Here is a 25,979-nt window from a genome sequence, read left to right on the forward strand (position 1 = left end):
GGCGGCGCAACTATAACGACACGTGAATAATCCCGCCCACTCTAAAGCGGTACTAAACTGCAGTCGAAACGCAAACCGAGCTGAACTGAGCCGAACAAAGGTGAGCTGTACTGAACCATGTCGTGCCGTACTATGCAGTGGAAAAGCGGCTTTACATTGAAAGACTTGAGCAGTACTGCCTCGCAAACGATATCGGGAATGAGAGGAAGGTGGCCGTGCTTTTAAGTGTATTGGGTCCGAAAATTTATAATCTGTATAATCTAGTTGCATCGTTGAAACCTGCAGAAAAGTCATTTAAAGATATTGTGGATGTATTGCAAGCACATTTGAACCCGAAGCCGATGAGTATTGCCGAGCGGTTTCGCTTTCATAAACAGGACCAGCGGAAACATGAGTCAATTGCGGACTATATTGCTGAGCTAAGGCGGCTTGCAGAGCACTGTAGTTTTGGCGAGGGCTTGTCAGATGTACTAAGAGATTGACTCGTGTACGGGCTTCACAACGAGACCATACAGAAACGGCTCCTCACAGAAAGAGATTTAACATTACAGTATAATAGCGATTTCAGTGGAAACGTCGGCAAAAGACACCTTAGGATTTCAGAGAAAAGACTCCACAGTGCAGCCTCAATAAAGTTGTAGCAAAGCACGATGAGAAAATGCCATCCTGTTTTGAATGTGAAAAAAATCACACGTTCCGACTGAATGTTGGTTTAAAGATAAAGAGTGCAGACAGTGTAATAAAAAGGAAAATGTGCAGAATGAACGACAATAAAGGGAAGCCACATAAAATGGGTAAAAAAAGCAAAAAGTTGCATGAAATTGATGAAACCAACTCCAGTGACTCTGAAACTGAACATTTGTCTTGTCTATTAAACACACTGACCGCAGAATAATATGGGTGGCACCCAAAGTGGAAGGAGTGACATTAAAAATGGAGTTAGACACCGGAACAGCCGTGTTAGTTATTTCAGAAAAAGATTATAAAGAAAATTTTCCAAATGTGAAACTGAAAGGCACTTCAGTACTACTAAAAGCATACACAGGTGAAAAGGTTGCTCCCATTGGTAAGCTTAAGGTGACAGTTGTGTATGAAAGCCAGAGACATCTGCTGTATTTATATGTGCTACCAAGAGGAGGTGTTCCCTTATTTAGATGTGAATGGCTAAAAAGTATCCAGCTTAACTGGCAGTCCATAAAAGAAATGCAGGCCACCTCAGGACTGAGCACATGTCCTAAGCAAGAAAAGCTGAATTCACTGTTGGTTCACTATGCACAGGTGTTTCAAGAGGGAATTGGGACTCTCAAACATATCAAGGCACACATTGCAGTGGAAGAGGATGCGCAGCCAAAGTTCCATAAGACACTCCCTGTTACAATATGCTATTCACCCTATGGTTGAGGCAGAGCTCAAGCATTTAGAAGGGTGGGGTGTCCTTGCCAAAGTCAATTGGTCTGAGTGGGCAACGCCCATCGAGCCCGTGATCAAGAAAAATGGTGCTGTACACATCTGTGGTCACTTTAAAGTCACAATAAATCCTGTGCCACATGTCAACCAATATCCTTTACCATGCATAGAGGATATCTTTGCCTCACTTGCTGGTGGCAAGTACTTTTCAAAGATAGATTTGTCCCAAGCATATTTACAGTTGGAACTAGAGAAGTCATCTAAAAAGTACCTCACTATTAATACTCACAAGGGACTCTTCCGTTATAACAGACTGGTTTTTGGAGTTTCGTCTGCTCCTGCCATGTGGCAGAGAGCAATGGATCAGGTGCTACAGGGCATCCCTGGTACTCAGTGTTACTTAGATGACATAATTGTGACTGGTACGGATAATAGTGCACATCAGACAAACCTTGAAGCAGTCATTACTAGGCTGTCAGAATTTGGACTGAGAGCAAATAAAAGTAAATGCCAATTCTTTAGAGACTCCTTAGAATATTGTGGACATATTATTGATAAGAATGGCCTCCATAAATCCCAAGACAAGATTGATGCTGTCCTGAAGGCACCTCAGCCTGAAAATGTGACCCAGTTACGTTCTTTCTTGGGCCTTGTAAATTACTACCATTTATTTTTGCCAGATCTTTCAACAGTGTTGCATCCACTAAACTGTTTGCTACAGCAAGGAAGTAAATCGGAATGGTCACAAGATTGGGAACAAGTGTTTAATACTGCCAAACAACTGATTAGATCTGATGAAGTGCTGACACATTTTAATCCAAAGTTGCCATTGCGCCTGGCTTGCGATGCATCACCGTATGGCATTGGTGCTGTTCTTTCTTACAAGATGCTTGATGGCACAGAAGAACCAATCGCTTTTGCATCAAGGTCTCTAAGTCCTGCTGAAAAGAATTATGCGCAGATAGACAGGGAAGGTCTAAGCCTAGTGTGGGCGGTGAAGAAATTTAATCAATACCTATATGGTAAACATTTCACATTAGTTACTGAAGTCATCAGCCCTTAGTTGCTATTTTCAGTCCTCATAAGTGTGTTCCGACCATGGCTGCAGCACGCTTACAACGATGGTCTTTGTTTTTAGGCGGCCATGACTACCAAATTGAATTCAGAGGCACAAAACAACATGCAAATGCAGATGGACTTTCCCGTCTACCTTGTAAGTTTAAGGGAACTCAAAACCTTTCCGATCCGACTGAAATTTTCCATCTAACACAACTGGAGCTCTTACTCATTACAAGTGCTCAAATTTAGAAAGAGAAAAGTCGCGATCCCACTATGGCCAAATTATTTGACTTGATAATAAAAGGTTGGCCTTCTAGAAGTGATGCTGATCTCCCTAAGTACTCAAATCGATGTGAACAGTTATCAGTTTGTCTAGGATGAATTATGTGGGGCACAAGAGTGATTATACCACCCAAACTTCGTACAAAAATACTTGAGGCACTTCATGAAGGTCATTTAGGTGTTGTAAAGATGAAAAACTTACCCCAAAGCTACATATGGTGGCCTGGAATTGACCGTCAAATAGAGAATCTGGCCAAGTCATGCATAGGATGCCAACAGACTCGGCAACAGACCCAAAGTGCTCTCCTTCATACCTGGGAATAGCCAAGCTCTGTCTGGCAACGACTTCACATTGACTATGCAGGAACTTTTCATGATCGAATGTTTCTGGTTGATGCACATTCAAAATGGCCTGAAATTTTTGCAGTGAAAAAGGCAACATCATCTAAAACAGTAGATATACTCCACACCTTATTTGTATGTACAGGACTTTCAGAACAACTAGTCAGTGACAGTGGAACTCAGTTTACATCTGTTGAGTTCCAGGCATTTGTAAAAAAGAATGGCATTAAGCACATCACCTCTGTTCCTTACCATCCTGCAACAAATGGTCTAGCTGAACGTTTTATTCAGTCCTTCAAACTATCTATGAAAGCCATGGAAAAGGCAAAAGAGTCGCTACATATGAAAATTGCATGCTTCCTTCTAGCCTATCGAAACACAGCTCACTCAACCACAGGTCAGACTCCAGCAATGCTTTTCCTGGGAAGAAGCTTGAGATCACACTTAGATCTGCTGAAACCTGATTTGCGTAAACATGTGCAAAAGAAGCAGTGCTTCCAAGACCAAAAACAACTCAAACTTAGAATATTTAAGGTTGGACATAAAGTGCTTGCTAGAGACTACCGACACTCAAATCAGAAATGGAAACCTGGTCAGATTGTGTCAAAGACTTGTCCACTGACATACACTGTGCAGGTGGGGCATGATACAGTCTGGCGCAGACATATCGACCAGCTTTTAGATGCACAAGCTCAGGAAGACCCATCATAAGACAAGGCTGAGGAGCTGATCATTCCTCAAGACTCAAATGAGTTAACTTCTTGACAACATCCCTTGTTGCTGGTGAATCTCAGCCTCAAGAATCAGCTGACTCAACCTCATCTCAAATGTCTGCTCCACCTACACAAGAACGACACAATCCTGAAAGGTTGAACTTGTAGTCGATATTAATGTACAAAGTACTTAAGAGTCTGTTAGCTTTGGCAAACTGGATTTCACCGTATATGAATGTTTCCTATGGGTACATTTAAGGTTTTAGTTACATTATGTTTACCATGGGTTTTGTTTATAAGGAATACGTTAAGTCAAAGTTTATGTAAGTTTTGTTGATGGTAGGGGTAGCTTCTGCATACCAGTTCATTATTCACTTCAACTGGCAGTGCATGTTTTGTCAAATACAGTTCGGGACAATGTATTTGTTTTGCTCACATTCTACTTTAAAATTGCAACAGCACATCAGAATGCGATTTGTCCAAAATGTTTCAGTACACTGTAATAAATGGTGCACTTTTATATAGTATGCTTTAGGTGTCTTTATGTTCATGTTTCGTATCCATGCCAAGTGTTTTGTAGATATAAATAAAAAAAAATACCATTACACAGCCAAGCTGGGTGGGAGGAAATGCTATGTATATGTAAGAATTTAAGACTAAATATAAGGTCTATTTAATGTTACAAATAACTGCATTGAATGTGTGATGTTCCTGCACCTTGGTATTAAGGCGCACGTTACTGCTGGAACTTTTTACACACATAAAATGATGGAAGTTTGATAATTTCTGCATTTGTGTCTGTTTTTATTAATATATTAGTATACTGTTGGTTTAAGTGTAAAAACACAACATTGAGCTATTATTTAATTTAGTTCAAGCAATGTTTACTTTCTCTCACTATGATTGACTTAATCTGTAGGAATAGTTTAATGTATATTGATGTTCAATCAGTTTCTTTTATACTAATAGTTCATTTGTAAGTAAAATTGTACACTGTGTACTCTTTTTAATTCGGCTTTTAAAACAGTTAAATGTGTATGATCTTTCATGGATAACTGCTAGTGCCACCGCTCTTTTAAATGTCTATGATGAGTAAAGCATTGTTTTTAAACTGCACGGTCATACAAAAAATCACCCAAATGGATGCCACCCACATTGAACTTGCTCTAGAAGTGGTGGTCCTCCTTTTGTACTTTGCGGTGATACATTTAGCAGAATATTCTTTAACATCTACAGTTATTACTATTGGAAACACTTTTTTTCTCATTTACTTTACATTTTTATAAAGCTAAAAAAAACTTCACCTTTAATCTGTGTCCATGTTTACATTTCTTTTGAACTTGGTAAGATGAATAAAAAAATTAATATGGTATTGAAATTGCATAACTATCAGCAATATTAAAAAGCAATTTGCACAGTTTAAAGGTGCAAAGATAATCATTTTGCTCTAAATAAAAAAAAAATTGAATAACTAGATAGAGCAAACTTTACTTATCCCAAGGGGGAAATTTCACTTTTTACAGAAGCTATGGAATTTTCTATGATTTTTGTCACAGACATAAATAAGATTCTGCCATGAAGGGTGTGGTTCAGTAGAGTTTTAGAAAGATAACAAATGCAATCCCATTAAGCTTATCCAGACGCATATCACCTCTCTGGGAGGAAAAGTTGATCTTGATTACAATTGTTTACACTTAAATTTAAAGCCAGACAGGTTCTACCAGTTTCACACTTATTTGCAACACTAAAGAGGAGGGCCAGAAAAAAGCAATTACTGGTGACAATGAAAAGTGCTGAAGAGCGATAATAGGCAAGCTTCAGTAGTACATTTGAGATAACAATGACCATAGACATAGAATTACTAGACGCCGCATGACCAGCAGCATCGTACGTCAAAGTCGCCACCATATTACGAGTGGCACGGCTGTGGATTGAAGTAATGGATAAAGATGCCTCACGAACGTGCTGCTTGGGCTTGTACAAACCGCTGTACGCTCCAAACCAGATCCCTGTGGATTACATTTCATAGTTAAGGCTGAACAATTGTTTTGGTTATATTTGGCCATTAGAAAATCCCGTTTTCTAAACTTAACTTTAGCTACGCCAGGCTAAGCTAGTAAAGCTATGTATTTATGTGCTCAAGTGAGCCTTCAAACAACGTTTTGGCTAAACGTATTTAATCACTAACTATGTAGATTGTTGTTAGCTGTTAACATTTCTCAAACTTTGAAGGTTTCCCATAGAAATCCACCTCAGGAAGCAGTGGGAAGTAGTTTTCAGATGGGATTTTGAGAAAGCTGTCCTGTGATGTGTGCCGGGCTAGTTTGGTAACAGATGCTGTACCAGCATCATATGATCAAAGCTACCACTTGCTCACATTAAAAAACAAAGGAGGTTTGATGATTCCTTCTCAGGGTACAGTCAAGGTGGTCAAAGTAGCTGAGCTTGTTATCCAACTGTCGACATTAGGGCAAGCTGTCAGTATATCCTTGATCAATCAGTTTGTTCGAGCTAAGATTGGTTAAGATGATGCGTTTTTTCTCAAGGACCACATTGAGGAAACACAGTTTGAAATTGATAACCATCATTTCATGCTCATGTCTTTAGTTGTGTCTGTCTTCCACAAACTAAGGCTGCACCATATTGCCAGACTGAATACCCTCAAATTATAGAGTGGCAACACACCGAAAAAGCAATGTAAGACGGTTATGTTTCAAGGATTTTAGATCCTATTCTGTATATATTTAAGTAACCACATTGTGTATGTGTGTGAGAGATTGAGAGAGGAATGAATGAAATGTTTTCAGAAATTATTAAGCCAATTTGGATACAATAAAATTGTTTGTTTTTGTCATTGAGTGCATCATTTCACTGTTAAAAGAAAGACCAGACTGTCAGTTCCAGTCTTATTATTTTGAGTTTCAGACATTGGTCAAGTTTTCGTCTCAATAATTAATAATAATAATAATAATACATTTTATTTAATAGGCGCCTTTCTTAGCACCCAAGGTCACCTTACAATATAATTAAACAACATTAATAAAATTCAAACAAGAGCATGATAAATCAAAAAGCAATAATTAGCAAAGAACAAAGATAACTGGCAGTAACAGTGCAAAATTCACAATTGGTATGCCAGTTTGAAAAGATAAGTTTTGAGGGTAGTTTTAAAATGTGTTATTGAATCAAACTGACGTACAGTATATGAGAGGGAAGAGAATTCCAGTGTACAGAAAGTACAGCTACAGATCAGAATCTGAGTGAGCGAGAGGGAGTGCAAGTCTGTAGGAGATCAGTGAGGTAGGGAGGAACAAGGCGGTGGAGAGCTTTAAATGTTAAGAGTAGTACAATATTTTGTTTTGTATTCAGTAGTGAACAGGGAGCCAGAGAAGTTGAGTGAGAATCGTGTAGTATGTTCAGTGGATTTAGAACAGCAGGTTATTATCCTGGCAGCAAAATTTTGAAGAAGTTGTAAGCGATGGATACGTTTTTGTAAGATGCCAGATAGAATAGCATTACAGTAATCTATACGTGGGGTGACTAGGGCATTAACCAATACTTCAGTACTGTGTTGCGTAAGAACAGGACGAAGTCTAGAAATGTTTCGGAGACGGAAGAAGGCAGTCTGAGAAATGTTACTTATATGGGAGGAATTATTTAATAATAATAATACATATAATAATAATAATAATAACAATTATAATAATAAATAATAATTTTATTATTTAATAATTTCCATTATTAGTGTATAAATGGATATATATTTTATGTAAACAATACTGTTTTAAAGTTATTGTTTTTTCAACGTGTCATGTCAACTGGGGAACACAGTGAATGCAGCATCTACCTCAATATGTCTATGATAGTGACTACCAAAGTTTCTACCAAATTAGAACTTGACGATGATTTATGCATCTGTATGCAGCCTTCAAACCCTCTATTGCTGCAAAGTAGAGTAGAGTAAACAGATGTAGAAAATTTCCATTTAGGTGTAAAAATGTTTATATTCACAGCATAGCTCTTAGTCTAAACCCACAGCTGAGGTTTGGTTAAGACTATATATGTTTATTTTTAATCAGTACATGTGTTTACTTTCCATCATTTTTCTTTTTCTATTACTGGGTCCCAGAGAATGGGAAGCTGTTTTAGCTGATATTGAGAGCACAGCAGAGTTCAGCCTTAGATTTGACAATAGCTTTCTTTAGGGCAGTCTTCTATTAACACTTAAAGTCAATTATAATTTGGTACAATTTTAGGTCTGTGGGTAACTTAACATGCATATCTTTGGGATATGGAAAGAATCTGTGTATTTTATCTATGCATATTGTTTCTCTCTTTATTCTTCTATACTTTATTGTATCACTTTGTCTGTAGCACTGCCTGTGTGCCCATTCCTGATCCTGCACATATCAATGTCCAATATGTGATCTTTTTCAAGAACGCTCATCTTAATCCACAAAAAACACTCTTTATGTGACATAAATAGGACACATTGCCAGAGGTAAGGATCCAGGGCTGAAATGAGATAAACTTAAGACTAACAGAGAATTTCGTTAGTAAAGTTTTCATCCATACTTTCATTGTCTTACTCAAATATATCTAGTCATGGGCAGAGATCTGGAATGTGTCATAGGGACATAGATCTATAGTTGGAATCAAATGAATGTCAAGGTTTGATTTTTCCTGTTTTAAAGGAATACTTCACCAGAAAATGACAATCATTTTTTAAATGTTACTTACCCGGTGTATTTGTTAGTGGTAGTATACAAAAACAAATAACAATAATTTAAAGTTTTCATGGAAAAATTACATAATTACTATTTAAAAAAATCTCATGTCATTTGTTTCACATAATCCACATTGTGTGGTAACCATACATATGGATCAAATGTGTGCATTTTTTCCTAAAATATTAACAATTACTTCTTGAAAGGGTGCCAATCATAGTAAATGCAGAAGGAGCTCATGAGCTGCCTGAAACAAATCTGTTCCTACTACTACTTTTCTGTATAAATCTGGAAGCTGGATTCGCTGAATTTTCTTTCTTTAGCCAGCAATAATACGTTACTTTTGTTTTACTAACATTAAATGGGAATGCCCTGTATATAAAAATGTTTGCCTGGTTGATTGACCCATGTCTGTCTTCTGATTTGTTTTTCAGTGCTGGCATTCTTAGTGTGCCACCCATGAAATAAAGTACATTGTAAACAAAACTACCAGCAACAGTCTTTTTTTTTTTTTCCTCAGAGTGTGGTTAACAGCATATACAACCAAAGGTGCTCTTGACTATCCACACCTGTCCATACAAATAAAATATTAGAGTACTGGTTATGATACCACAGTTGTGTCAAATTATATTTGTGATCTCTGTAGAGCAGTGCTTTACAAACCTTTCCATGTTAACCACAATGATTTTTAATTTTCTTATTGTTATTCCCACCTAGAAGGCATGTATGTACTTATATACATAGTTAGATTTTACTAGAGGGGTGAATGGGGAAACAATTCATGTTTGCATTTATAAATGTTTATTTAAAGATCAATAGTTAGTGATTCACATTTGACCTGATGACTTTAACAAGTTTCTTGCAGGTAAACTGTGAGACATATTCACTTATATTTCTTAATCAAGAATGTTTAAACTTTAATCCTTTATTTTTGTTACAACAGGAAAAGCTAGTAATTTTTTGTGCAAACAAAACACAAAGGCGCAGAACTGATCTCATCACAACACAATGTAAATTCCATGTTCCAATAAGTCTCAATGTATAAATGCACTTTAACGTTTGAAAGTTTTCCACTACTGCACAAGAAGTGAATATTTAGTTGGAGGCCGGCGTCACCGTACACAACTTTCCCAGTATTTTTCTGTCATAACCTTCATTTACCTACTCTCAATGAAACGAGTTGTAGCATGAACTTGTGACCACTGAATATGTAGTGCGACATCCCCAGTGACTCGGTCATAGCACTCTGTCACTCACCATAACAAACTTCAGTCGTAGGGGTGGGTTCCTGGACAGTTGTAAGTACTATATGTAAAATGCACTTGTAAGATAAGAAGAAATGAAATGTATTGGACAAGAATGGCATGTCCATCCAGTGTCTTGTGTTGAGTTACAATAAAATGGGAAAAGGACACATACAGGCTGAGACTGTGGCTGAGCTTATCATACATGGAAAAATAAGAAACATTTGTACAGTCGTTGGCTATGTCATGCAGCACTCTAATTGGCTTTCAGAATGTTGCAAGCTTGTAATACGCCTGAAATTTAAAATGGTGATGAAACGTCATGAAGCCATCATGTAGTCCATCATTTCCTCTGATTCCTAGCGTAAACTGACATGTTGAAGGCAATGAGATCCAGTAGCTGTGGTCATTAAGTCTTACATGTACTCTAACAGGAAGTTGTGTAGTGTGCTACTGGTTTTACTTCATGAAGCTCAGATATCTGTTTATACCAGTACCTGCAACTGAATCTGTTGTATCATCTTTTTCAAATACATGTATACTATACCTGTATTTCTCATTCTTACAAGAAATGTATCCACAACCGTGTTTTTTTACTGTAACTTTGAAACTACACTTCTCCTTTAGCAAATAAAAACTAACAGAAAACTAGGCCTAGCAGCATATGGCTAATATTTTAGTTTACAATGAAATATTTATTTTGAGTGGATAGCTCATATTCTTATAATAAGGGCAGGTTTCTGAAACACACCTTTTCACAAAATATTTTGGGACATATTTTTCTACTCCCACTGTTAGCTCTAATCTATACTTTTACTATGAAGACATCTTTAAATACTTTATAGTACTCTAAAGTATCATTCTTCTCATCCCATTCTGGTTCACTCTTAAATCTGAGACTTTCTGCTATTTTATGATACAATTGTCATGCAACCATCACACCAGGCAAAAGCTAGATTTTTTCTCAATAAAGACAATATAAAATGTAAATAATGTAAAAAGATGCCATATTTTCCTTCTGCTCTTATGTTGCCTCTAAAATTACAATTTTAAATAACATTTATCGGCACTCATTTTATCTGCTCAGTCAACATGTAGTTTCAACACAGTCTGCGAATTAAGTGGCTACTGGCTTAATTCACATTAACTACAAAAAAGGCATACTGAAATACCAACATTAGGTTAGATTCTATTACATTTTTGTTACAGTAAATGTAATAGTTAAGTTTAGTCCTGTATGTCAGTCCTTGACTGCCTGCTCCTGTTTGCAGTACTACACAGACATTTACTGCTGTGAAATACCAAATTGGGTCCCATATAGGGATGTCACAATAGCAGAATTTTTGTTCTTGATACCAGTGAAATTTTACGATACTTGATGACAAATGAATGCCACAGCAAAAAATAGAACTCCCATTCCACACATTATTTATTAAAAGTACAATATTGTGCCTTTTTCTGAAAAAGAATAAAAACAAATAAATGCTAACGGTAACAACTGTATTGAAATACTGGTATAAATATCAGTTACTAATTTTTTTATATTTGTCCAAACTTTATAGCCTCCTGTATTAAATCAGACTCATCAGTCTTACAATATCCATTATTTCAGAACTCTTGTATAATGATCCATTCTTCCCGGAGTTTGTTTCCTGCCTTGCGCCCTGTGTTGGCTGGGATTGGACCTAGCAGACCCCCATGACCCTGATATAGCAGGTTGGATAATGGATGAATGGATGGGTATAACCTGGATTTATTCTCCGTATATTTATCTTAGATCGAACATATAATTTCTAAGGTAGATATTGGGGAAAAGTTCATAACATTTTGGCAAGGTTACTCTTTTTTCATATATTAAAAGAAATGTCATTTTACACATTTCTAAAGTCCAGATACAAAGTACATATAAGTAATTTATCTTATAATGGTGTGATTGACAGCAACATATTAACCTTAAATTGTCTCCTGCTCTCCTATAATATTTTAAGTGAATGTTACTTGGTTGTTGGCAATTAATGGTAACTGGTACACAGAGCAAAGTAAGAAGGAATTTGAGCCTTATTTCCTCTCCTTGGTTGACAAGCCCAGGTCCAAGCTAATTTATTATTGTCTCATAATGCATACATTCAAAATCAAGCAGTAAATTTGAAAGTTAGGCATTGTCATGTCCATCCCTAATCCATGATTTTTTTTTTTTTTGATGCACAGGTTCTTTTTGTTCTTCAGTTATTCAATTTTGTTCCGCATATTAAAATAATGTATATGATAATATTTTAAAATCTAATTCTATCAGAGAACTGCCCAGATAATGTCTATGCATGTACCTTTCTCCTACATACAGTAAGTGAAAAGTGCACAGGTATGACCACAATAGCTCATAACAGCAGGAGAAATTGCGAAAAATGGCTTCTTCTGAGGCCACAACAGCAGGATCTCATTTAGGGCTTAGGAAGATTAAGGACAAAAATGGCCTTATTTAAGAAACTTTAATCATCAGTGATTTCTATGTGTCATTCATTACTCCACTAAAGAGTCCTTACTATATATTAGAAATGTTTTCTCAACTTACATGGTGCATACTCACAATTACTTTTACATGTAAGAGTCCATTCAGTATGTTAGGCTTTTTTTCATAGCTAGTTTACCATTCTCATTAAGTGTTGGTAGGTATTATGCTGACATTTTATGTTAATACTGTAGCACTCTTGCTCCATTTGAAGTTAAAATAGGTCTTCAAATGCTTCAATTTTATCTGCTGCACTATTATAATAAGGTACTGTATGCCCGTTGTGCACAAAAGGTGAGATCAGTTTAACAAAGATTTTATAAACAATGATATTGTTAAAATTCTGGCCTGAAGGGACAGACAGAATAAAGCTAGCTAGTTCACAGGTTGATCCTGATTGACTGCTGTATGCTGGAAGCATAGATGGATAGAATAATTAAACACGTACCACGAAGATATTTCAGTGTTCCTTAAAAGTTTTGAAGAATCGTCATTGTAAGTTTACAGATGGCTTAACGTCTGTTACAGAGTTGATTGTGTGGCGATTGGGTATTTGGAGAAAGAAAAGTAAGGACAGGAATTGGGGGTTAGTACGTTTGAAAGAGACAGTACCGCCATGTGTCCCCTATGGAGGAATATTTCACACAAAATTAAATAAATAAATGCGCAAATAAATAAAAGTACTGTGAAATGTGAGCATAAATAAATAAACGTGTCACGAAATGAGAGCCTAAATAAGTAAATGTGTCATTAAATGAGAGCATAAATAAATAAATGTGTCGCGAAATATGCTTTTTTTTTTGCTTATTTATTTAGTTAGTTTTGCCATTCCTCGAAACCGACTTGAAATAAAACTGTCACTTTCACTCGTCAGTTGAGAGGGTGGGCTCTAACACACCCTCTAGTTATTGATTGGTGAATCGATAGCACAAGAATTCATTAGAAAAATGCTTACTACTGCCGTTGAAATGGATTCTGCCGAAGATATTACGTATTTCAGAGAAAGAATTGAAGATTTATCGGAAGAAACTACAATGTTGGCGGCTCTTTTAGACTCCGATATAGATGAATCTGTTTTTGAAAATATCGAAGAGCTGGTGGAACGGCCACTGATCAGAGCTGTAAAGTTGTTTGAAAAAGTAGCTGCGAATATGCACCTGACATTATACTCGTAAAAGAAAGGTTAAATTTTCAGTTCAAAATATTAGCTGGCGCTGCTTTGGGCATTCCATGTCAAAGTACCTAAACTAATACAGCCGTTGCACCTTACCGTATTTCGGACTGGCTCATTCGCTTTGTGATCGTCTTCTCCGACACACCATGTAGATCTGCAATCTGTCGTACTTTTAAACCGCATAACAGAAAGTGTTCTATTGACTCAGCTGGAATGTCAAAGGATGGACGTCCAGAGCAGGGTACTGCATCACCTGAACTGGAGTGTAGTCGAGTCCGTTCCACCAGGTCTTTGATATTTTTTCTTCTTTGAGCCACCAACATTGTCATTTCTTCCGACAAATCTTCAATTCTCTATCTGAAATAGGTAATATCTTCGGCAGAATCCATTTCAACGACAGTAGTAAGCATTTTTCTAATTAATTATTGTGCTGTCGACTCACCAATCAATAACTAGAGGGTGTGTTAGAGCCCATCCTTTCAACTTTGACGAGTGAAAGTGACAGTTTTATTTCAAGTCATATTTCATGATGGTTTGGAGGAATGTTACGGACAAAATTAAATAAATAAGCAACAAAAAACATTTTGTGACAATTATTTATTTATGCTATCATTTCATGACATATTTATTTATTTAGGCTCTCATTTCATGACACATTTATTTATTTATGCTCACATTTCACAGTACTTTTATTTATTTGCACATTTATTTATTTAATTTTTGTCCGAAATATTCCTCCATAGTCCCCATGTTTAATAATATGCTTTCATTCCTATCATCATGAAAAATATATCACGTTTACATCTCAGTATTTTAATTATTCAGACAGCTGTAATATCACGAATGTAATGGATTGTGTCCTGTTTAAGAACCACGTAGTGATTCACACACAGAGCACAAAGAAGATCAAATACAAAACAAAGCAGTTAACACGTTACAATAGTTACGATGGGATGTGAGAAACTAGTAAATTAAACGATTTTAAGATGAAGTTTATGATGTTCTACTTTAATGACAGAATAAACTACGTGATTAAAGTGGAAATTTCGATATTAAAGTTCACATTTCCTGCTTTTTTTCCCACACGTGTGCCTATTTTTTTTTTCTCTGTACCCTAATAAGCTTTCATATGACACTCAGACGTTGGGCTACGACTCGCCTTTTCACGGCGACTTGGATATGTGACTTTTTTTTTCGGGTACTGTGCGACTTGGTGGACTTGAGCTTTCGAGTTTCTCTGTCACTCGATCAACTTCAGAGTTGTTGATTATACCACTGTTTAAACCAACAAATAGTAAATTTTTCCTTGCCTCCACTTGGTATTCGCTGAAAGTTTTATATTTTTCCCCCGTGCTTTTCCCATTGTCTTTTCACAGAAGGCTGAGCTTAAGGGCTATTTATATTGATTTGCATATTCATAGAGGCGTAATTCTGGGAGGAGTTGGGGCGGGATAGAAAGCGCATGTTACTTTTCACACTGATTGGGATTTATGTAGTGGAAGAACGTGGAAGTTGGAGTACGCACAGATTCCTGCATCTAGATTTTTCTGTGTGTAAGCACATTTCGGCTTTTGTGCTTACGTCATGTTATAGTGCAAATTCTACGCACGGCGTTATGCATGAGGCCACTGGTATTATATTTGTAGTCCGAGGTATACAGAGAGAAGAGAAAAGGAGTCAGGACTGTACCTTGTGGTGCACCAGTGTTGTTCACATGTGTATCAGAAACACAGTCCTTGGGTCTCGCAGATGGTGGTCTGCCCAACAGATAGCCCATTATCCTGAACTTACTCTTTCAGAAAGAGGGCTGGATTCATGAGTGTTTCCAAGTTCACAGATCATTTGAAGTGTAGTCAAGACGAGCCAGTGCCTGGGTTTGCATGTATTGGAGGTTGTTGATAAATTTAAAATCCATTTGAAACCCATTTATCCAATTTCCGATGGCTGTTATCAGTGCCAAGCCAGAATCCAGATCAATTCTAAGCTTAAGACTAGTAACTAGTGAAACAAGTTCAGAAATAAAAAATAAAAACATTGAGATCAAGGGGGGGTTGTAAAAGGCTGCTGCATGCTCAGTGCCCATGTGTTTAACTAAAAGATATGGTGTTTAATTGGTAATGACAAATTGGCTCTCTGCGAGTATGGCTGTGTACCCCCAGCAACCTAGAATTGAATTAAGCTGGTGTGCAGATGAGTTGAAATTAGAATTTTCTGTACAGCTAACTCATTTAAGTTTAGGAAATCACCTGTAAAAATTTTAAAGAATATAGAAAATAAATTCACACTTATCAATTTAACATTTTGTTGTCATTGATTTAAAAATAAAAAAAAACATGTTTTATTATATTTTATCACCTCATTTGATTTTTCTGTAACTCTACTGCTAAACAGTAATGATTACAATATTATAGTCTATTTACCCATGTTACTTATAACAATTCATTTACATATAATGGCACATGAAGACAGTGCCATTATGTATTTGTTTTTTGTTATAGCTTTACAATATTTCATCACAGACTATGATTTACAACTGCAAAATAACCAGTCTTTATATTTTAGGTTACACTGTCAATTGAATTTGAGGTTGAAAAAGACACAAATGGATTACAAGGATTTTTAAAGGTGAATATAAAACTGCTTTCAAACTAAATATTTATAAATGAGATTTTGTGAAAAACAACAAAACTTGCAATCTTGTTTAAACCTTTTGTATTCTTGAAGTTAATTATTAACTATGTTTTCTGAGTTAAGTTTGCCTGCATTCCTGTAACTCTTATTATTTTCAACATATCTTCTTAAGGTGCATTTCTTTATATCAAATGGCATCCAGCTTATAAACTGCATCAGGTGTTAACGTGTGTGATTAGTGTCATATATAAAAAAGGCTATTATGAAATGGTTTTACAAAAATGCTTATGTAATATTTTGTATCATAAGTGTTTTAAAAGAATATTCCACACAAAAATTATAATTTTTTAAAATGTTACTTCACCGCAGCATCAAACATAACACTGGCCATAGGACATGTACAGGATGTCACTTCTCACATTGAAGGAACACAGTCTCCAAAGAAAAAAGAATCTGCTCTGCCCTTTGCCCATTCTTATATAGTTCATCTGTGTTATGAGACCAGTCTGTCCATCACTGAAGTACTTTTAGCAATGCACTGTGTTCTGTAATCACTCTCTGAATAGTTACTGGTTACAGGGCTCCTTTGGTATGGTGAAGGATAATAAGCAGTATCTTGGCTTTGCTGAAGTTGCAGACAATTCTCTTTATACCAGGAAACAAAATTCTCCCCCTGACTCCTATACTCTGCCTCATCCCCTTTATTAATACACCCCTTTAGTTCAAATTCAACAGTGAATTATCTGCATGTGACATGACCTAGTGTTATATTTATAGTTAGGGTTGTACAGAGTGAAGAGAAAAGGAGTCTGGACTGTTCCTTGTGCTACTCCAGTATTGCTCACATTCACATCAGAGACACAGTCCTTGAAGCTCTCAAAGTGCAGGCTGTCCGGGAGATAGTCAGTTACCTCAGACACCAAAGTCTCAACCATCTCTCTTTACCCCTTTCAAGGCATGGCTGAAGAAAATAAATAACATAATTCTCACAGTGCTGCCTTGTTTGACCTGGTGAGAATAAGCCTTGTGGAGCAACTGGGTTATTGACAGACTGCAGTAGGTCCAATTGGCCTTTTAAAAAAGGATTCATATAGTTCAGGATCATCCTCTTGAAGATCTTCCTGATTTGGAATGCAAGTGCCACTGTTTCAAAGTCGTTAGGCGAAGAGGCTCCAGCCTTCTTTGTAACAGGAACAATGCAGGATATTTTCCACAGTAGCAACACTATTTGGAGCTTTAGGGATGGACTGAACAGGTGACAAAGTTGGTCAGTACTTGACAACTGACTCCATCTTGCCCCTCAGCTTTTCCTGTTTATAGCCTATTCAGTTTTCTCATCACTTCAGTTTATTCAGTTTGGTCATCACTTATAGATCGCTCATGCTGACGGTGAGGGGTTGACTCATCGCTGACCATTCTAGTTGAAGTGGTTGGAGTTGTTGATTCAGAAAAAATGGGTTGGGGAGACTGACTATTGGAGGAAGGTGGTCTTTGTTTTCTATTTTAGCTTTGTAGGGTTCCTTTTCTTCACTTAGTTCTACTGAAAATTAAAAATTAATTGATTTGTTTACAAAATGTAACAATTAGAGTATTATCTTTTTGGCACCCTTCAAACCTTAAGGTGTCATGGCAAGAGTCTGTGGTATGGAATGAGCCTTGTGCTCAATGACATCATATGGAAATCATAACTTTGCCTTGTACTTGTTGGTACTGGGATAGACTTTTGCATCTCTTGGCTTACACATATATTATAGAAAATAAAATTTGCTGAATGGTAAATATATGTAAGTTGAGAAATCAAAGACCAGCATTTAATTTTTCAAGCAGTTTATTATTTAGTAAATATTATCAATTAATTAAGCTTTATGAAATACATTAAAAAATAATAAACTGCAATGTTAAAAGCACTGAGAGGTGAAGTGAATACCATTGATTATCTCATTACAGTGGTACTTGTCAAGGGATGTGATATATTAGGAAGCTAGTGAACAGTCAGTTCTTGATGAGGAGGTGTTAGTGTGTTTGTTTCCCGGTTCCTCCCTGTGTGGATAGCGCTTTAAGTACTAAGAAAAGTGCTATATAAATGTCATGAATTATTATTATTATTATTAGAAGCCAGAAATATGGGCAAGATTAAGGATGTAAGCGACTTTGACAAGTGCCCAATTTTGATGACTAGACAATTGGGTCACAGCATCTCCAAAACAACAGATCATGAGGGTAGTATTACTGCCTACTAAAAGCGGTTCAAGGAAGTATATCTGGTGAACTGGCGACAAGATTGGGGTCTCCAAGACCCATTGATGCATATTGGGAATAAAGGCTAGCCAGTCTGGTCCATTCCCACAGAAGAACTCCCATAGCACAATTTGGTGAAAACTTAATGCTGACCATGAAAGAAAGGTGTCAGAGCACAAAGTGCATTACAGCTTGCTGCATGTGTGGATGTCAAGTTGCAGAACAGCCAGAGTGCCCATGCTAACATCTGTCCACTGCTGAAAGTGCCTACATTTGGCACATACTGTAAGTGTCAGAATTGGACAATGGAGCAATGGAAGAAGGTGGTCTGATGTGATAAATCATGTTTTCTTTTAGATCATGTATACAGCCGGTGTGTGCATCCATTTAACTGGGGGATGAGATGACAGCAGGATGCACAATGGAAAGAAGGCAAGCCGGCGGAGGCAATGTAATACTCTGGCCAGTGCTCTTTTGAGAAACCTTGGGTCCTTGAATTCATGCAATGATATGACAGATACCACCTTTCAACAGGATAACGCTCCCAGGCACACCACAGAAATCGTTCAGGAATCATTTGAGGATTGTGATAAAGAGTTCAAGATGTTGACTTAGCCTCCAAATTCCCCAGATTGCAATCCAATTGTGGTATATGCTACAAAATAAGTCAGATTCATGGAGGCCCCACCTTGCAACTTACAAGACTTAAAGAATCTGTTGCTAACATCTTGGTGCCAGTCACCACATTTTAGAGTCCATGCCTTAACAGATCACAGATGTTTTGGTGGCAAGATGGGGAGCTACACAATATTAGGGATGTGGTGTTTAATTTTGTGGTTGATCGGTGTATTACTATACTTAATGTAAAAAGGAAAGTTTTTCTTTCAGTGGATCCCACCACAAAAATATTTTTTTTTTCTGATAGAATGTAAAGGTGAATGCTGACAGCTTACGCCCACTAAGACGCACAAAAAGGAGATGGGTTCTGACAACTATTGAGGTGGAAGAAGAGGATCCTGGGCCATTTCCAAAATATGCTTCAACAGTAAGACATACATGATGCAGTGTTTATGTTCATTGACCTGACTTTATTTATTCATTGTGATATCGCCTGTTACTTTTGTTACGTATCAGTCAAGTGTCATCACTGTAGGAATTTTGGATTATAGATTTAATTTCCTTACTGATGAATTTCTCATTTATTCATTTTTTTCTACAGCTTTTCAATGATAGGTCATTTAATTTAACATTGAAATATTTAATCAGAGGACCAGGAGTTGATGAATATCCCAGTGGTATTTTTAGTGTAAATGACACTGATGGCAGAGTGTTTACACTTAAAACTATTGATCGAGAGAAAACACCAAGCTTTCGGGTAAGTTCATATAATGAAGTCAGTATGATTAAGAATTGTATGTTGAACTGCTGTAGCAATATTTTGCATAATAGTGAAATACAATGTTTTTCCATCAGTTGATCTAGCAGATATATAATATTGCAATGAGCATGTAAGAAAAAAATGACCTCTATCTATCCATCCACCTCTAAATCTGTATAGATATAGTGGGGAAATGCAACCCCACACGAAGAGTGAAAACTATGATTCAAATTCGGTTTCCTAGAGCTGTAATTCCACTATTGTTTGCTAAATAAAAGTAACAAATAATACATTTATATTGTTGCAGTGTCATGTTTTTTCATTCCTGGATTTTGCTTTATTTTTTGATGACTGTCATGTTTTGGTGTTTTTGATTCAATAACAACTCCTGTCTATTTTTTCCTTCCCTGTGAGAAGTCTGTGAACACATCTAACTACCATGCATGATTTTCTTGCATTGCCTCTAAGCTGAACTATCAAACACACCAATCTAAAAAGTCTGTCATCTGCAGCTACTCTATCACTTGTTTGCTGGTTCCCATTTTAAGTACACATATCCATTTTGAATTCACTGTTCTTTCTCTTGCATCCACTCAGCCTAGTGATGGTTGATGGACACAAGATGCTTAGTTGAACAGATCAAGCCACCCTTGGCTCAGCAACAAAATTCAGTTCCTCTTGAGACATTCACAGCTTCTTCCAAGGTAGTGGAGAGCTATAATCCCCCCCCCAGCCTGTCATGGATCTACCCCAGGGGAAACTCCCAGTGGACCAAGCCTTGTACGACCTAACTGGGTGATACCAAAGGGATCCTTTCTACCCAATATATCATAACTGGCTTCTATGAATTTGGAGTAAAGTAACTCTACTTGGTATTTCTCTTGTGTTGCTGAACCTTTCAGTTTAGCATAGAGAATGAGCCCAAGACACCTTGACAGTAATCTTATTTTGGCCACTCAATCCCATTCTTTTGGTCAGTAACCAAAGCTCACAACCAGAAAAGAGGATGACAATGTAGACTGGTTTGTTGCTTCATCTCTAAAGTTCAGTCGAATTGATGCTTCTTTGACCCACTTCTAACTGTAACTCAAAAACTGATTTGATGTTAATGTTGTAAATAGCTAAATTGCCATGGTGGTTTCCTATTATCAAATCAGAAATGCCAGATTGTTCTGAATGATCTTAATTTGCCATGTAACCATAAAGATTTTAATACTATCCTCCAATTTGGAAAGCTTTTAAAATAAATTTAAATGAACTCATTTTTGACAAATGGAACTGAATCCATTCTTAAAAGAAGCTATGTGAAATATAATACAAGTTATACAAAGCATGTGTGCACTCTAAGAAGGCCTGAAAAAATGGGATATGTTTAACTTGGACTCTATAGAATGAAGAAATATTTTAATGAAGATGCCCCTTGATTTCATGATGGTGAGTCTATAGACACTGCACATATATGCACATAAAATTCTACCTGCCTAAATCTACTCCCAGTAAAATCTCTACTGAGATTGGCTTGAATTAGTTTGGTGAATTTCACAGGCAGAAACTTTAACTCCAGTTTACCCTTAGGGTTGTTCTGTTTTCTTAGTTTCTACTCCTTTTCCACACCATTATAAGATAAAATTGCTGGTGAATACACTGTTAATTTATTCATATACTTTCTTTTTATTGTTTCATATGTGTTTATAAATTCAAACTTTTTGATTTAGAACAGTTTTTTGTAATTATTTTAGTTATATCATTGTGTTGCCATTTTGCGTATGTACTTTATATAGGTATTGTCCCTTTGTGAATATGGTTTCTGTGATGCTGGATGATGATGTATAAGATGACTACCAAATGAATATAGTGTGTTTCAACACTGATTTCATTAATGGATAAACCCTCATGAGAAACTAGTACCCAAACAAATAAATAATTTAAAAAATATGAATTTTGTGCTATTAAATTTAAATGAACGAAAGAACAACTTTAATATTTTGATCTTAAATGATGACAGCTTTCCTGATCTGTTCTCAAAAGAAATATTTAAACTCTTGACACTTGGTAAAAAATATTCCTAAAACTACACTCTTCTATCATGACAATTACAAAGAGTCTGCTGTGGATATGAATTTATTACATCATCACATTCTTTTTTTCTGAGAAATGAATTTTGAGGAAATTATGCACTACTAGATAAGTTAAGGTTTAGTACTGACACTTTTATCCTTTTTATTTTCTGTTAGTTTAAGTCTCAAACCTGCTTGGATTTTAAGACATACAGAGCCTAAATGAAAATGTAAAATGTCAGATAAAAAATTGTACAGAAATTATTGTAATACTTTTATAGCCAAAAGATAATAGTATATAATATATTTTTTATAAATTAAAATCTGAACTTTACTTTTGCAGGTGCAGTTTGATGCGGCTGACAGAAGAACAGGAAAAATTGTTGATGACTCTTTGGTATTCATTGTGCATGTTCAAGATAAGAATGACAATGCACCTAAATTCAAGAAACCATTGCAGAATATAAATCTGAAGGAAAGTACACCCGAAGGTATGAATTAGAAGTAAACATGCTGCAAAAATTCCTCCTATTTGTTTAAGTTTTAATTTTGTAACATTGACAATTCCCCATTTACTTATTAATACAGGTTTTAATTTCTTTTAAAGCAATTGGTAAGCTTAAAAACGTTCAGATATAATTATTGTTCAGTCTCAAATGTGCATGTTTTAAATATCTGAAGTGCATTTTTGAAAATTTCAGATACTGAAAATTCTGCAGTCACTGAAGAAATATTGAGGATCAGCTGTTTAATGCGTCTCTCTAGTCTTTATCTTCTAGGTCTTTTGGCATCTTTGACAGTATCTCTTATCAGTATGTTGCTGAACAATTATGGAAATAAAAAGAAAACAAACTTTATAAACCGTATCATAGGCAGTGGCATAGACCTTAGGGTAAGACAGTAGATTAATGCATCAAAACAGCATATGAAACTGTTAAAAACAAAATGATTCAGTGAGTAAGCTCACAGGAATTGTTGAATTTCCTAATTCACTCTCTTGATTTATTTAGATAGTGTAATCCTAAAATAGTCTAAAGCTCCTTTCTAATCATGTATATGTCTACATCTTCATAACTTTACAGGTAAAATTGAAGTGATGGTTGAAGCTGAGGACATTGATGATCATAGCACTCCAAATGCCAAAATCGTGTACTCTGTAGTGTCTCAGACTCCACGTTCAACAACTGCTGTGTTTGGTATCGATCCTACAAGTGGAATTATGACACTGAAAGGCTGTCTTGATTATCAGGTGTGCATAGCCTGGATTGAAATGTTTACGATTGTCAGTCATCACTAGTTCTTGGTGGTAACCCCTTGATTAGCAATGCAGCATTTCATAAAAAAGTAAAGATGTATTTCCAAGTAAATTGAAAATGTTGATTATATCTGTAATTAGACCTGTAATTTTACAGTTAAATGTGCCAGACTTTTCGGGTGCAGTTAATGATCACAATTAGATGATATGTTTTTTATTAATAGATGAACTAAAAATTATATAAAACCAACAGTGACAACAATTTTTTTACTTCATGATAAAGTTAGATGTGCTGTACAGGCTATAATTTTTTGTAACAAGAACAAAATTTATGTCTTTACTACATTTTCGTACAAAGGGTGTAGCTCAGATTGCTTTACAAGATGACAAAGAAAGCAGACCAAAGTAGTAATTACTGACCATCCTATAAAACAGCAAATAGAATTACATTTCATGGAAAGGAACCAATTTCTTTCTTCCCTTAGGGATATTTGCATTGTTTGAGAACAGAATAGAAAGAATACAGCAAGCATTATAGGTAAATTGTAATTTAATAGTAGTTTAGTGGTGACTCTGTGCAAGTCACAAAATCTGCCTGTATTTCAAAAAAATAGATATACTGTATACCGTACTTGAAAGGGATTAGGAGTACTGTTCATTATAGATGGATTAAGAAAAGACAATATAAATTAAAAGGTTGAATAAAACTAACAATCTGTAACTAAAGCATTTGATAGAAGAATTAAATACACATTCAAGTTTGCATTGCATTGCATTTTTTTAAAAATAGTTCTAACATTCTTGTGAAAAAGAAGTAAACAAAAATCACCTTATCACTTAAAAATACAATTCTGATGCCTTCTAAAGACAGAATGATTTATAATTAATATTCATTGCAAAAGTTACTGAACTTCTGAAGTTTTCATTTTTGAATAGCAAAGCTCAATTGTGTTTTTTATGGTGGAACTGTTATAGACAAGTGTTTTAAAGTGGTAAGATTACTCTTTACTGGTTTAGAATCTTCATCATCTTGGTATTGAATTTGGCAGACAATTAATATTGACAAGGAATTATGTATGTTTCAGCAAGTCAAAACTTATCAAGTGATTGTTCGAGCAGAAGACCAAGGAACACCCTCACTTTCATCCACGGCGACAGTCAACATTAATCTTGTGGACTCCAATAATAACCCTCCAGAAATTGTAAAAAAGCAGGTATGCATTTCAATTAATCTCTCAAATGCACAGAACTATAATGGTGTCTGTTGACAGATGGATACTCTATAAACCTGTGCGATCCTTGAATGGAATCTATTCTGTTTCTTGCCAATAGGTGCAGAGGAAAGAGATAATAATGTACATTTCAAAAAGTAGATGTGCATTCTGAACATGCATACATTAATTTGTTATATGGTATCAGTTTTCAGGGCAATCTTTTCCTTAAATATGTTGTGAAATGAGAAGCCTTGACAAATGCAAAATGGTTTGGGGCACCCACCCATATATTATATCTGGTTGCAAAAGGGTTTTTGTGCACCACTCACGTGCATTGTTTTGAGTTCTCCACTAACTGACTGGTGGAGGAAAGATGGCGGCTTTATAAGCTGACTGGCAGAAATGATGTCATCTGGCCTGGAACCGGAAGTGACTTCAGTCTGGGGGCTGGCACCGGAAGTGCTGTTGAATCAGGCAGGTTTTCCCATATTTGGCCTGTAGAGATAACAGAGGTAGATATACTATACCCCGCCACACCCTGGCCTGGTGGGTAATTACCTCCACTTGCTCCACTCCGCTCACTCCTAGTCGCACGTGTGTGACAATGTAGAGAAGGTTATTTGACTATGGTACTGTAATATGTGCAATGTACTGTATATAAATGCAAATGAATTTACATAAGGCACCGTTTAGAACAACAATTTTACACAGTTTTTTGTATTTTGCTCTCCTCACTCTGACAAAACCTCTGTATTGTGAGAAAGGTCCATCTTTTTTGTAATTGATATAATCATGTGAAAATACTAAGAGGATTTGCCATTTATTGTTATTATGTTTTTTGTTGGGTACAAGATGGTTAATGGACACTTCACTGTTGCCCTGGTTAGTTGAAGTAAATGTTACATGGGAAGCCAATTTGTATATTGGACTAAGCTGAGTGCTTTTTTTATCTTTTTAATAAAAATGTGACCTACTGTTCAGTCCTTCAGTTGACACAAAACACATTATAAAACACACTGTAGTAGATGAGAGGACAAAAAATATAGCATTTTGATGTCTCATAATTTCTCATCCGAACATGGGTCATGTGAAGGGTTTCCCTTATTAATTTTTATTTCCTTCAAAGCATGATGTTATTTCCATGAAAATCTGTATACCCAAGGTCCTTATGATTGATCAGGTTTATTACTCCATGACTGGGCACATGATCAGGCTTATGCATGGGCTCACCCAGGGCCCAGTGAGCTAAATTAAAATATATAATTGTTTTTTTTGTTTTGAAAGAGACATTTTTGCTTCTAAGTCAGGCAGATTGAGTCCTCCTTGACTCCACAATCCCTCTGATAACTCAACTAACGTCTGACATAGTCATCTCTCTCAGGAGAGAAGTTGTGGGAAAGCCAGTTGCAGCAGGGCAAAAAGAATATGGGTTGTTGTAATGTAAAGGTCAAGAAAAGGAGAGCAATTTATTTATGTTACAATAGTGACAGTTCTTCAGCTCACCGAGACCAAATTAAAAGGTGCAGATGTGGTCTGATGTCCATTATGACATGATGCTTGCCTTCTTTACCCTTCTTGCATACCAAAGCATAATTCAAAGGCCAAAAATGTGCTGGTCAATAAAAAATGTACGTGAAATGAGTTAAATACAGCAGAACACAAGTGAAAACATTTCAGCTTAATGTTCAAATGTTTGCATTTTGTTGACAATGATTTCATTGTCACTTTGCAGTAGAAGTGAGCAATACTGAT

General features: G+C 36.1%; 1 protein-coding gene across 2 annotated transcripts in view; it reads left to right on the forward strand.

Annotated features, from left to right (window-relative positions):
- The window catches only part of cdh26.1 (cadherin 26, tandem duplicate 1), a 116,651-nt gene that overhangs the window by 17,449 nt on the left and 73,223 nt on the right, over positions 1–25,979 (forward strand). For both annotated transcript variants that reach the window (XM_039734934.1, XM_039734935.1), the window contains exons 2-7: positions 16,017–16,079; positions 19,249–19,368; positions 19,543–19,698; positions 22,102–22,249; positions 22,841–23,007; positions 24,099–24,227. In XM_039734934.1, the coding sequence (XP_039590868.1) occupies positions 16,017–16,079; positions 19,249–19,368; positions 19,543–19,698; positions 22,102–22,249; positions 22,841–23,007; positions 24,099–24,227 (783 nt within the window). The remainder of the gene's footprint in view (positions 1–16,016; positions 16,080–19,248; positions 19,369–19,542; positions 19,699–22,101; positions 22,250–22,840; positions 23,008–24,098; positions 24,228–25,979) is intronic.

The sequence above is a fragment of the Polypterus senegalus genome, chromosome 14, assembly GCF_016835505.1.
Source record: "Polypterus senegalus isolate Bchr_013 chromosome 14, ASM1683550v1, whole genome shotgun sequence".
Classification (NCBI taxonomy): domain Eukaryota; kingdom Metazoa; phylum Chordata; class Cladistia; order Polypteriformes; family Polypteridae; genus Polypterus; species Polypterus senegalus.